At 41.6% G+C, this 14,793-nt stretch overlaps 1 protein-coding gene across 3 annotated transcripts in view; it reads left to right on the top strand.

The window, feature by feature from the left end:
• ADGRF1 (adhesion G protein-coupled receptor F1) overlaps nucleotides 1–14,793 on the top strand; it is a 48,338-nt gene that overhangs the window by 13,294 nt on the left and 20,251 nt on the right. For all 3 annotated transcript variants that reach the window (XM_077999827.1, XM_077999828.1, XM_077999829.1), the window contains 6 exons: nucleotides 5,408–5,519; nucleotides 6,751–6,808; nucleotides 8,518–8,664; nucleotides 10,321–10,494; nucleotides 12,735–12,835; nucleotides 14,014–14,072. In XM_077999827.1, the coding sequence (XP_077855953.1) occupies nucleotides 5,451–5,519; nucleotides 6,751–6,808; nucleotides 8,518–8,664; nucleotides 10,321–10,494; nucleotides 12,735–12,835; nucleotides 14,014–14,072 (608 nt within the window). In that variant the 5' untranslated portion in view covers nucleotides 5,408–5,450. The remainder of the gene's footprint in view (nucleotides 1–5,407; nucleotides 5,520–6,750; nucleotides 6,809–8,517; nucleotides 8,665–10,320; nucleotides 10,495–12,734; nucleotides 12,836–14,013; nucleotides 14,073–14,793) is intronic.

A 14,793-nucleotide genomic window follows, 5' to 3' on the forward strand; every position in this document is an offset into this window, starting at 1 on the left:
ATGGAGCTACCATGCATGATAGGCGGGCGTGACTATATTGTTAACAGCCAGTACATGGCACAATGCCTGGGAAATGGGAGGCTGTCGGTATACAGTATACGGTAGTTGAACAAATGCAAGTTTAGCAGATTGGTGAAGTGTCCTGGGGAAGGAGTGACTGAGCCAAGAAATTCTTTTTGTCCCCACCAGACTTATAATTCCAGAATTCTTAAAAATTATACCTCTGTTCTGAACCCAATAATTAAATTCTTAGTAGGTTCTTAGCTCATCTCAAAAGATGTTCAAGAATTTAATAACCAGTTTGAGGAGAAAACAAGAATAAAGATGAGTAGGAATCGGTGATCTTTCCAGGCTTTGGTTTGGTGACTGCCGATGTTGATAAAAGAATAATTACATAAGTAATCTACAAATAGAAGGCGGGGAATGGGTATGTAATAATGAAACCTGAATGTGAATAGATCTGAGCTCACTTTATTTTCCCCCTTACTGTAAAGAAGAAACCGAATCCACAGAGTTTTAACTTTCCCAAATCCTCACGGAAGAGGTACAAACACGAGGTTAGGGTGTAATTCATTCAGACCTCTTCCTGCTGTGTTGATAAACAGGAATGTGCTAAAACATGCTAAAATATAAAACATGTTTACAATTTTACTGTGCACACATGTATAGAGACCTCCCCTGAGATTTTAAATGACTTTAAATTACTGTCCTTCCAGAGGAAGTTCGTCTTGTTCATATAACTTACCAAACCTTCAAACATTTTTCCAAAGATGGAAGTGGCTATCTTTTCTGTCCCTTCTCAGCTGTCTTCTCCTCTATCTCTGTCTAGTTACAGAAACACAAAAAAGCTTTTCTCAAAGGCAAGTGGCCTAACAGTTCCTAGAAAAGATAGATGCTAATGAATATGTTATCAAAAACTGGTAAAATGAGAGGTGAAACAAAACCAAGGTTTTACAGGTCATCTGCCTAACTCTTTTTGAGTCATGATTTCTTTTAGATCTTATGTGGAGACCTGCTCTTTCCATCAATGTGTGTGTGCACATAGGCGCACGTGAGGCCAAGATGGACAGGAAGGAGACAGCTCTACTGGGAATTCTATTTATAAAGAAAAAAACATAATCCCATAAATATTGATGCCAGAGAAACAGCGCAGAGTTCAACTGTGCCTAAGATTAGATTGTTGCCAAGAATGCTGGAAAGTGTAGGTGTGAGCAGTTTCAACTAAGCCCGCTGTTGATAAGGAGACAGCTGTTGGCATAAATAAATGATATTTGGAGTCCATAAGTATATAACTGAAAGAATAGGGAGACAACAGCCAGCCCTCTCCAAAGGCATAATAGCAAGTTCTAATGATTGTTCCCTGAAGGACAGGGAATGAACTCACTGAATGAATTCAAGGAAGTGCAGGGTCAGGGGGCGTCCCACCATGGTCAAGCCTTCCCATCGCTGGCCCCAGCAGCCACAGCACAAGGTGCGATGGAAACATGTCATACTCTAATGACAACAACAGTTCCTCATCGGTGGCAAGAACATAAGGATTCTGAGAATTTCTAAATAATCAGGACCATTCCAGCTTGGAAGGGAAGTGATGAAAATACCATGGGGTTAATGTTTAACAAAGGCGAAGTTCAGTGGGATTTATGAGGACCTCGTACACACACAAAGCAATCTCTGACATCCTTGCTGCTGTGGACCCTCCTTTGAGTCAGATAATTCAATTACTGTAAAAATGTACTTTTATTGCTTCAAAGCTGGGATCTCTCCATTTCCAGAGTGGCGGGAATCAGTTAAACCAAGTGCACTTTTTTAAAAAAATAAGTTAATTTGACTCAGAATTGAAGTCAAATTCTGGCACAATCCAGCAAGTAACTATACAAGCTGATGGTAAGGTTGAAATACTAGGCACCACTCTGGGTACTTGCAAATTACTCATTCAATTCTCCTAAGAGCCCGTGAATTAAATACTATTTTCCCCATATTCTTGATGAGTAACCAAAGTATAGAAAACTTAAGACAATTCCAAAGGGCATCCAGTTGATAAATGTCAAAGCTGGGAACGGGACCCTGGCTAGCACAGCTACAGAGCCCATTTTGACCCATGTGCCTTGAGATTTCATTTTTTCCCACCTTTGACTAGTTGTCAAATACAGGATGTCCAGTTAAATTTGAATTTCAGATAAGAAACAAATAATTTTAGACAACAAATAATGTTGCAAATATTGCACAGGGCCATACTTCACTAAAACATTTCATTGTTTATTTGAAATTCAAAATTTTGAGGGTATCTTGTGTTTTTACTTCCTAAATCTTACAACTGTATCCCAGAGGGAGCTATATGCACCAAGGAAGCAAAGAAAACAATTTTGATTCACTTGAGCTTTGGTTTCAAATCCCAGAGTAGAACTCCTATCACAGGACTAGACTAGGTAGAGAAATCTTTATTTTTTATTTTATTTTTATTGTTTTAAGGATGGAGGGTAGCAGAGTGGAGGCCTCAGGTGCCACAACCTCTCCCTCTGCCACTTCTCCCTGGATAAATCGTTTTTCCTATACTTAAAACAGTCTAGAATAACAGCTCTCAAACCTGCCTGGATGTGAGCATTGCTTGTCTAGCTTTAATAATACACATGGGCTGGTCTGGCATGGTGGCTCATGCCTGTAGTCCCTCTTTGGAGGCTGAGGTGGGAGAATTGCTTAAGCCCAGGAGTTTAAGATCAGCTTGGACAATATAGTGAAACCTTGTCACTACAAAAAAATTAAAAGAATTAGCCTGTAGTCTCAGCTATTAGGGAGGCTGAGGTGGGAGGATCACTTGTGCCCAGGAGGTCAAGGCTGCAGTGAACCATGACTACATCATTGCACTTCCAGCCTGGGTGACAGAGCAAGAACATGTCTCCATAATCATAATTATAATTATAATATACAGAGCTGGGCCTGACCTGTCCAAGATTTAGTAGGTTTAGGGTGAGATGGGGACACCCACATTTTCTAATGAGCTCCTAAATGTTTTCTCCTTACCTTCTCTTCCCTCCCCTCCTCACTGGTCTGAAACTCTGACTCTAAGTTAGAGTTTACCATCTGTAGCAAGTCCAAGGATGCCAGAGTATATCTCTAGGGTAGAAGAGGGAATAAAGAGGTGGGGTCTATGAGAGAGGGCTTTTCCACAATGCCCAGAGCTGTCTTCAGGCCTTCTCAAGCTGGCTCTACAGCCTCAGGCCTGGACTACATGTATGAGAAAGATTTTTCAGAGTGGGATGAGGAGGTGAGAGAGAGAGAGAGAAACAGAGAGAGAGTGAGCCTGAGAGCCGTATGCAGGCCAGATCTCCCATTTGGAAGCAGGCTCTGGCACAAAGAGGCAAAACGGATTACACCGCAGGCACCAAGACTGTTATCCCATTTGAAAGCTCCAGCCCTATAAACTGTGACCGAAATAGTTCCCGGGAATTCAAATTAAAAAATCCTTCCCTAGAAGTGAAGAAAAAGTGGCCGGGCATAATGGCTCACGCCTGTAATCCCAGCATTTTGGGAGGCGGAGGCAGGCAGATCACTTGAGGTCAGGAGTTTGAGACCAGCCTGACCAACATAGTGAAACCCCATCTCGACTAAAAATACAAAAATTGGCCAGGCATTGTGATGGGCACCTGTAATCCCAGCTACTCATGAGGCTGAGGCAGGAGAATTGCTTGAACCTGGAAGATGAAGGTTGCAGTGAGCCACTGCACTCCAGCCTGGGCGACAGAGTGAGACTCCATCTCAAAAAAAAAAGTGAAGAAAAAGTGGAAAAGGGGCCGGAAGGGGCACAACCCCCCTCTGCTATGTGACTGTGCTTCATGAGGGTATTGCAAAATCAGTTTAGTAGAATATAACAATTTACTAATAAAAATGAAATAAATAAAATAAAAACAAGTAGAAAACATCCAAGGTACACACACACACAAATATTCATGTTATAACATATCTTTCTTTCTATGGGATCCTGTCAAGAAACTTTGTAAAACATTGCTCTGGAGACAAATATTCATCACTTTTAGAAAGCAGAAAGCACAGGCAGGAAGGAATAGAACTCAGCAGACAAGCTGTGGGGAAACAAGACCCTAAAGAATACTCTAGAGCTCAGGCTGCTGCCAAAGAATTTTAAAGCAATAGATTTACAAGGAGTCTTTGGTAAACAGGAAGGTGGCGCATAAGAGGACCATTCATCCAAAAGGAGAAGGTAAATTCAAAAGCTGTACGTGTCACATTGCCTGTTTTTCATGCTGCCCCAGAAAGCCCTAGAAAAGGTCTCTGCTGAAACATTGGCCACCTCTTTGGTAGTTCTTCCCTGTCTCTAATGCCTTTTCTCTGCTTTTGAGATCAGAGGGCAGTGTGGGGTGGCACTGGAGAGATGGCAGCATTTGTATGAAGTTTAAGCATACCCAGGAAGCAAGGTAAGGGCTGGATGGAGAGCCCAACTTTGTGTACTCCGGACTGCTAAGCAAGGACACTTATTCCAGGGGAGGACTTTTGAGTTCGGGAGTCAAACTTTTTCATCTTCTCCTGTGAGATGTAAAAGAAACATTGAGAGGCCAGAAGAAGGTATTCCTTTAAGTTCTATCAATGCCGTGCAGTAAAACTTAGCGGTGATGTAAGCGTCCTGTGTTGAGCTACCCAATACGGTAGCTCCTAGCCACATGTGGCCCCTGAGCACTGGAAATGTGGTCAACGTGATTGAGCAACTGAATTTTAAATTTAATTTAATTTTAACTGTCATTCATATTTAGATAGCCGCACATGGCTAGTGGCTACTGTATTAGACAGAACAATTCTAACATTTTGTGATTTTTTTTGATGCAAAATAACCTGGGTGTAAGTGATTAATCTTGTGACCAGGTCTATGAGTTTTATCTAAATTATTTGAGATAATCATAAACTCAAGGACATCTTTTAGCTGATTATATCTACTATGAAAAAGGAAATTTGCTGGATTGATTCATTATTATTTATATGCTTAAACACTCAAATTGTATCCTGGTATTAATGGTTTAAAGAGTCTTTGGTTATTTTAATGTTTTTATTTCCTGAAAGGAAAAGGAAACTTCAGTGAAATATAAAAGACTGGTGTTAAATACACCTAGTTGCAATGTTAAGCAAGTCATGATTTAAAAAACAGCCTGTGTTTAGTCAGATACCATCACCTGGAAGAGAGTTCTAGAGCAGTTTTCTAGTAAGTCTGTAAAGGTGGAAATTTACTACGTCTGCTATGGGAGCAGAAGTCATGATGTCACAGGTTCCGTGAAGTGGAAACACAATCAAATACCCAGGGGCTCGGATCAGCTCAGCGAGGCCCTACCACTGTGTGCATTTTTACATTTTGGCTTGAATTTCTTGTTTTTATGCCTCTACCTTACCTGATACCCTGCTTGTTTAGTCACAGACTATGCACCCGACTGCTGCTGCTCAGTCCAGGGAAAATGAAAGTTGGAGTGCTGTGGCTCATTTCTTTCTTCACCTTCACTGATGGCCACGGTGGCTTCCTGGGGGTAAGTTGGTGCTATATCTCATATCTCTTCTCAACTATCTCTCCTCTCTCCTTCTGGCACTTTTAGAACCCCTCACTCTTTAGGGGACTGCAACTGCATAATTTAATGTACTTGAGATCCGAAGTCCTGAGTTCTCGTTTCAACATGACCAACATTCGTTGTGTGGCCTTGGATAAGTAAGTCATTTCATCTCTTCGGAGTTTAGATGATCAAACTGCAAAAGAAGGATCTTTGATTAAACTATCTTAGAGATCTTTTCCAGTTCAACATATTCTCTACTATGGCTTCTTGGATGCAGAAAAGTCACATAGATGGACGTTAGCAATCCTTTGACACTCTCTTCCCTATCTACACTCGCTTTCGTGATGCTTTCATCTAGGATCATGGTTTTAATATTCTCTACGTACTGATGACTCCCAGCTGTATAGCTCCATCTCAGACCTCTCCCCTGTCCACACTCACATGTCCATTACCTGCGTGTTATTTCCAGCTGGGCACCCAGTGGACCTCCGAACTTCATTTGTCCAAAATCGAACCCACTCCTTCTTGCCTGTCTCAGCAGGTGGTATCACTATCTTTCCAGCCACTTAGGCAAAAAAACCTTAAGAATCATGCTTGACTCTTCTCACATTCCATATCTAAACCACTGACATTACTTTTTAAGCTTTACCTTTAAAATATATCCAGAACTCAAAAACTTCTCACTACTTCCGTGGCTGCTACCTTGATCCACACCTTCATTGTCTTTCACCTGCATAATTTCAACCACCCCTGAAATACACTCATTGCTTCTGTGCTCAGCTGTTCTTAGCAGGGCTTCAGGACTGAGCCTGCTACAAAGTAAGTTACAGCATGTCTTTCCCCTGTTCAGAGCTCCCCAGCGGTTTCTCATCTCACTCGAGGAAAAGATAAAACCCTTTCCGTGGCCTATAAAGGCCTGTACAACCTGCCTCCCCAGACACCCTCTGACCCCACCTCCTGTGCCTCTCCTCTCTCTCTCCTCTCTCCGCGGCTCTCGTATCCTCATTCTGCCTTTACCTGCCAGGCATACTCTTACCCTTCAGGTGTTTGCTCAAAAGTTGCTCCAGTGAGGCCTTCCCTGACCGCCTCTCCACCATCCCTGGCTTGGGTTTTAGATTCATGATTTTAATTCGTCTGGGAAACTCAGCGAGGCCTTATGAAGCACAACTCTTCAAAGTCTCACCATAACTATCTGTTTTCTTTTTAACAGAGAAATGATGACATCAAAACAAAAAGAGAACTCACTGTGAATAAGAGAAAACATCTAGGTGAGGCTCTGTCAGACAGCATGGTGCAGTGGATTTTGGTGTCAAGGGACCAGGGTTCTAATCCCAGCAGTGCCTTTGACTGGTTGTATGATCCTAGGCATATTATTAAACATCCAAATATGTACAAGGAGAATGACAGTAATTCCTATGAGCAGGACATTTGTGAAGATTAAATAATATCATCAGAGCATAGCGTCTTACATCAGACCTGGCAAGTAGCTGTTCACACACGCCCTTTTCTTCTGTGCCTTGATTCTAACAATGTAATTAATGGCCATAGTTCCAGTCTAGAAATGAGTTGTGTTCTGAAATTTAGTTTGTGGATCTGATGTTTCTAGTGTTGAACACATTTCCTCATAGAAACAGTGATGCACATGTGGTTGTTAGGTTCCTGGATCAGTCCACAATAGCTTTCCTATCATGCAATGAATCTGCCATACAGCAATCTGCTAATAGTACCGTAGCACCTATCACCATGCAAGGCTACACTTCTTTGGGAAAATGAAATCAAAATTTCAACTTGTAATGACATGAATACAATTTTCCTGACAGTAAAAATAACAATAAAAATATAGCAACTATTATTGGGATGTTACTATGTGGCAGGACTATTTGAAGTGCATTAGATGAATTAAACCCTCACACTGACCCTCTGAGTTAGGTACAGTGGTCATCTTTATTTTACAGATAGTGAAACTAAGGCACAGAACTAGGGGCAGGGACCAGGATTCAAATCCCGTCAATCTGGCTCCAGAACCAGTGCCATTAACCCCTGACGATGTGAGCAAGGCCACCCATTTCCCTGTTCCCCACTCCTCACCTGCTTGGACAGTAGGAATGGGACTCACGTCAGCTCCCACCACTCAGAGAGGACTTTCAATGCCTGGGGAAGAGGCTCCAGTCTGTAAGGAGATGGGAGAGTAAGAGATGGGACTGGGGTGCAATGGTGTGGGATGTCGGGTCTTTCATAGGTGAGCTTTGGGGGACCTTGAAGCCCCTGGGAATTCCATGCCAAGTTTTATGTGAATGGACTTAAGTGAATTTTGGATGGGAGAAGACTCATAGGATTCCCCTCCTTTCCCTTTCAAAATCAGTTAATGGCTTCTCCATGGGGAAAGAAAATGTGCTGTCCAGAAATGATGAGCTGGAGGTGAGGGTGCATCAAGCCTCAAGGGAAAGTTTAGTTTTGTTTTGCTTTTGGATTTCATATAAATACCCAAACTCAGCTAACAAATGGAATATTTTCACAGGAGAAGAAAGGGCTCTTCGTAAGTATGAGAGTGAGGGGTCTTATATTGGAGATACTTCAGGGAGATCAGAGCTGGGGGCAGGGGAGGGAAGGTTGACTTGGATTTCCTCACCTCTTCCCCCTTCAGTCTCAACACCTGAAGCTTGACTGTGGGTGCGCTGTGAGGAACTGTGTAACATTGAGAGAGTGATTCTGGGGAGGGACAGGCAGCACCGGGGCAGCTGGCCTGGCAGAAGTAAGAGGACAGACGTATATTCGGCATGTGTGGGAGCCATCGGCTTGTGTTTATCCTGGGTATTCATTTTTAGTCCATGTTTGGATGAGAGGAACTCAAGAACAAGCAGCGTGATAGAGTCCCTGATCTTCAGGCTGAATTTGATGATTGTTTCTCAGTCACTTCCTCAGTAATATTTTCCCCATGGACAGAAAAAAAGGTTTCTGACTCTCTTTCTCTCTTTAGGCCCAGTCCAAGAATATGAGCTGCTGCTTCAGGTGACCTATAGAGATTCCAAGGAGAAAAGAGATTTGAGGAATTTTCTGAAGCTCTTGAAGCCTCCATTATTATGGTCACACGGGCTCACGATTATCAGAGCAAAGGCTACCACGTGTAAGTGGCTCTCAGTGACTGGATATGTAAATGGAGAAGGTGGGTGTATCACTCAGGGTTATGCTATCAGGATGGGTTATGCTGTGGAAACAATCATCCCTACAATCTATGTGATTTAAAAGAATAAATGCTTTATTTCTTCTTCATGCTACGTGTCCATTGCAGATTGGCAGAGGGCTGTTTCTGTTGCCACCAGTACGCAGAGTGATGTATCAGACCCTATCTCATATGTACCCATCCATGCTAAGTCAAAAATAAATGAAACACTGGAGAGTTTTCCATAGGCAATTAAATTCTCTGACTCAGAAGTGACCACAGTAATTCTACCCACAACTTATTGGTTAGAACTGGCTCCGTGGCTCCACTTAACTTCAGGGGACTAGGATATGCAATCCTGTGTACCTGGAAGATGGCAAGAAATATTTGGCAAACAGCACTAATAAGCACAAAGGTGGGGTTCAGAGAAGTTAAATTATTGATCTAAAGCAGTGATTCTTAAAGCGTGGTGGTCCCCAGGCTAGCAGTAGCAGCAGCAGCAGCATTAGGGAACTTAACAGAAATGCAAATTCTTCATTCATCTTGACTTAGAGGATCAGAAACTCCAGGGTGAGATCTTCCAGGTGATTCTGTTGTGCAATAAAGCTTGAGAACCATTCACTGCACACTGTGCATATTTTCACAAAGGTATCCGGTGACTTTGCCCTGCTTTTTGATCTACTGAAAAAAAAATGACTTCGGTGGGAATTTCAGGTGTGATAGAAGGGGGTAGGCATAGAAGATTGCTACTAGAGAAACTTTTCATCATGACTTTCCCCGAAAATGTTTCTCTGCCTTTGTCATCTTGCTTATAAGGCCTACCTGGGAGTGGTGGCAGGTGGATGGAAAGGAGTCTCCAATGAGATGGTGGTCAAATACCCTCTAGAATCCTTTAAATATCTGTCCTATTATAAATGTCCTCTTCTGCTTCTCTCTTCCATTACAGTGGCTATGTATGGAGCATACATCCTTCTTTTGCATGCTAATCCCAGCCATTGTAGCTTTATGTTTGTTAGCTTTCCGATACTAACCTCAGAATTTATTGAGTTGGACATTTCCTTACCTTAAATATATTGCCATCCTGGCTTCATCCTTCTGGCTTTTGGTGAGAAATATTACCATTATTTTACTTTTAATGGCAAAAAATTGCTATTACTTTTGCACCAATCAAATCCTTGGTCCAGATTCCATGTCAGCGCTAAGGATCAGAAATCACTACTCAGGGCTGGGTGCAGCAGCTCACGCCTGTAATCCCAGCATTTTCGGAGGCCAAGGCAGGCAGATCACTTGAGCTCAGGAGTTCAAGACCAGCTGGCCAACATGACGAAATACTGTCTCTACTAAAAATACAAAAATTAGCCAGGGGTGGTGGTGCATGCCTGTAATCCCAGCTACTCAGGAGACTGAGGCACAAGAATCACTTGAACCCAGGAGGCAGAGTTTGCAGTGAGCTGAGATCATGCCACTGTATTCTAACCTGGGCAACAAACCAAAACAAAACTCATAGAAGATGTGGGAAGTTAATCTGAAAAATAAACATATAAAAAATAAAATCACTAGTCAGCAGTAGTCAGTTTATAAACCACAATCCAGGAGACTGAGTTCTATTTTTTTGTGCAGCCTGCAACAACCTGAATGGGGTCCTGCAGTGTACCTGTGAAGACGGCTACACCTGGTTTCCTCCCTCATGCCTCGATCCCCAGAACTGCTACCTTCACACGGCTGGAGCACTCCCAAGCTGTGAATGTCATCTCAACAATCTCAGCCAGAGTGTCAATTTCTGTGAGAGAACAAGTAAGCAACAAAGAATGCTCGGGCTGGGTCTTCTCCCACCCCAACATGCAACAGAGAAGGGACTCTGGCTCATCGTCTTGCTAGTCACTGTTTGTTCACAGGGAGATTGAGGGACAGTGATTATATATTATGTTGGGCCTGGCTGGACACAGTGAGAGTTTTCATAGTACAGAAGATCCAGAAACACATGTGACGGTCACTTCAACCTTTAGGTCCATCCAGCTCAGCTCTGCAATCATATGATTCTATTGAGATTGAGGGAGAGTTGCTAAAATTCCAAAATGAGGAACTGCTTGAGTAAGCAACATTTGTCTTCCTACTCTCTTTTCACCTCTTTTGCCAACATCAATTTCAAGAAAAGGGAAGTCTAGAGATGTGAATGCAGGGAGGAACACACAGTGAATCATTCCATTAAAAGAAATGCTGTCAATTGTCAACAAATATGTGTACTGAATGCCTTGTTAAAACAAAACAAAAGCTGAAAGTCTAGCTTAGGAAACCAGTGGTAGCTGAGGGAGCTATGGCTAACTTAGGTTTCTGTTCAATGAAAGATGAGATTAGCCAAATGACACAGACTCCAGGGCATGAAAGACTTTAAAAAGCTCCTGCAATGATTACTTCAGTTAACTGGAAGCCCCAGATATTGGTGGAATTGAGCAAAGAGTGAGCCTGAAATAGCTCAGCTTAATTGGGAATACTGGCTCTCCTAGTATGAAGACGAATTTCTCTTGCTGTCTATGAATTAAGAGACTCATTGGAGAGGCCAGGCTGTAATACAAGAAAGAAAATAATGTCATTTCTTCAACAAATGTTGATGAAAGCCTATGTTTTGAAAGATGGGCACAGCAGCTTACACCTGTAATCCTAGCACCTTGGAAGGTTAAGGCAGGCTGATTGCTTGAACTCAGGAAGAGTTCGAGACCAGCTTGGGCAACATGGCGAAAACGTATCTCTGCAAAAAATACAAAAATTAGCTGGGTGTGGTGGTGTGTGCCTGTAGTACCAGCTACTTGGGGGGCTGAGGGAAGAGGATTGCTTGAACCCAGGAGGTTGAGGCTGCAGTGAGCCAAGATCGTGCCACTGCACTCTAGCCTGGGTGACAAAAGTGAGGCCCTGTCTCAAAAAGAAAGAAAGAGAGAGAGAGAGAGAGAGAGAGAGAGAGAGAGAAAGAAAGAAAGAAAGAAAGAAAGAAAGAAAGAAAGAAAGAAAGAAGAGAGAGAGAAAGAAAGAAAGAAAGAAAGAAAGAAAGAAAGAAAGAAAGAAAGAAAGAAAGAAAGAAAGAAAGAAAGAAAGAAAGAAAGAAACAAGGAAGGAAGGAAGGAAAGAAGAGAAGGGAAGGGAAGGGGAGGGGAAGGAAGGGGAGGGGAGGGGAGGGGAGAGAAGGGAAGGGAAGGGAAGGGAAGGGGAAGGAAGGGGAGGGGAGGGGAGGGGAGAGAAGGGAAGGGAAGGGAAGGGAAGGGAAGGGAAGGGAAGGGAAGGGAAGGGAAGGGAAGGGAAGGGAAGGGAAGGAAAGGGAAGAAAAGATGGTCCATGTCTAATCCGTCTTTGAAAGATACCAAGCTGGATCAGACAGGGATGACACTTATGAGGAGCTTCCCACAGTACTGTGGAGATGTGCATAGATGAGACGTACACAAATCAATGTTTAGGAATATGTAAGAGGCAGGGAGGGAGATAGGGATAAAGTACTGTAAGAATTTATAGGAGAGAAAGACTCTGCATCTGAGGATTAGAGAAGACCTTTGTGGAAGAGATGACATTTGATTAGGTCCTGAATGAAGGATAAATGGGATTTGTCCACATAGAGAATTGTCCCAGTGCAGAGAAGTACTGGCAATGGGTAGGTAAGGAAGGTGTTGGAGTTAGCAAGTAGTGCTGCTGTTAGTGTCGTCGTTTAATTTTTAATAGGGACAATGCTTAAGCTTATTGCCTAGATGAAGACACATTTCAGTGTTCAGTGAATGCTTTCGTTAGTGACACATGAGAGGCCACGCATTTACCTAGTTTTAAGGTTGCCTTGACTACCAGTACTTCCCTATTAACTGTTCCAAATCTGCAATTGAAAACTCTGGTTTTATGTATGCATCCTGTGTTATTTTAGGTGAATATTTCTTATGAAAAAAATTTGAAACATCACTGTTGAATAGATGACTCCAAATTGTACTTCTATAATTGTATGCTACTAATAAAATCAAGTTAGAAATATATTATATCTATAAACTTATTTTTATTTCCTACAGAGATTTGGGGCACTTTCAAAATTAATGAAAGATTTACAAATGACCTTTTGAATTCATCTTCTGCTATATACTCCAAATATGCAACTGGAATTGAAATTCAAGTAAGCTCTTTCTACTCATTATATAAGGAATTGTTTGCTACGCTCGAGTTCAAATGTTTTCAATTCAGCATGTATATTTAATATATATTCTTAATTATTCATTTTCAGTGAACTATTACAGAGCAGTTATTTGCTCTGCCCACAGTTGAAATTCTCTGAGCATCTTCTTTCTAGGAAAGTTTAGCAGCTGACTTCTTTGCACTTTTGCTGTGTTCAGTTTTGCTCACTTATTTGAGTAATATACTAAGACTTCTTGATTATTTTCTCTTTTTATTTTTTATAAAAAATTTTTATGGGCTGGGTGCAGTGGCTCACACCTGTAATCCCAGTATTTTGGGAGGCTGAGGTAGGCAGATCACTTGAGGTCAGGAGTTTGAGACCAGCTGGCCAGCATGGTGAAACCCAATCTCTACCAAAAAATACAAAAATTAGCAGGGCATGTGACATACACCTGTAATCCCAGATACTCAGGTGATGAGGCACAAGAATCGCTTGAATCCGGGAGGTGAAGTTTGTAGTTAGCTGAGATTGTGCCATTGCACTCCAGCCTGGGTAACAGAGTGAGACTCCACCTCAGAAAAAAAAAAAAAAAAGAAAAAGAAAAAGAAAAAAAAAATTCGTGATCTAAGCTCAATTGTCAGCATTTGGGATTTATTCTATAAAGAAAACTCTGTTGTTAGAGAGTGAAGAGAGTTAATAAGCAAAACTCTCAATTTTATAATAAAGTCACATAAAAACTAGATCAGTGTCCCTCCACCTAGGATGCTGGCTCAGGTGTAGCTCTAACTGAAGACCCGAGCAAATACTTAATAGATGGATTCAGTCTAAGTACCTGTAAAAATTAATAGCCAAGGAAAAATGGATTTTGGGTAAATTTATTCTATGATCTGGCATCAAATTCATCTCCTATTCTAAGCAGTTGGTTATTCACAATATATTAGCAATCTCAAACGTACATTTTATACATGTATATGTATGGATATGTGTGTGTGTGTATACATTCACAACTGTTATTTTAACTGTATTTGTATGACATGCAATTATTTCCCACTGTATCTCTTTTCGTTACTCCTTTGCTACTGTTGATTTATTTATTGTCTGTTTCAACTTTTTGCTCAAATGTCTTTCTGAAGTATGGGAAGAAGAATTAACACATTGCTCTTTGTTCTCTTTCTAAGCTTAAAAAAGCATACAAAAGAATTCAAGGTTTTGAGTCTGTTCAGGTCACCCAATTTCGGTAAGTAACACAATGGTCTTAGAAGGGCATCTAAGAATTGGGGGCCAGTTCTGCAGAAGGCAGAGAGCTGTTTTTAGATGACCCTGACAGAAAACAGGACAGAATTCATCTTTATAGTAGGATTTTTACTAAGTGAAGAAGGATCTGTAATGCTTTAAAAAGTCTGAAGAGGAAAGCCTGGATTCTTACTTAAATGAGTTTAGGACCTTAAATTTTTTTTTGACAGTTTCACTCTGTAAAAATTAAAATTAATTTTTAATTTAAAAATTTAAAATTTAATTAAAATTTTTAAATTAAATTAATTTAATCACCCAGGCTGGAGTGCAATGGTGCAATCTAGGCTCACTGTAACCCTGCAACCTCTGCCTACGGGGTTCAAGAGATTATCCTGCCTCAACCTCCCAAGTAGCTGGGATTACAGGCACCCACCACGACATCCAGCTAACTTTTTGGTATTTTTAGTAGAGACAGGGTTTCACCATGTTGGCCATGCTGGTCTCAAACCCCTGACCTCAGGTGATCTGCCTGTCTCGGCCCCCAAAGTGCTGGGATTTCAGGCATGAGCCACCACATCTGGCCTAGGACCTTAAATATTGAAAAGCATTCTCAAAACTGTGGGTCAGTGAGTAGAAGTACAAAACAATAGTAGTAGGGCAGAAAGTTGGAAGAAGGCAGGAGATCATGGTGCTCGTCCATGGGAAAAAGTGAGGGTTGGGGATAA

Source organism: Macaca mulatta, chromosome 4 (assembly GCF_049350105.2).
Source record: "Macaca mulatta isolate MMU2019108-1 chromosome 4, T2T-MMU8v2.0, whole genome shotgun sequence".
Taxonomy (NCBI): domain Eukaryota; kingdom Metazoa; phylum Chordata; class Mammalia; order Primates; family Cercopithecidae; genus Macaca; species Macaca mulatta.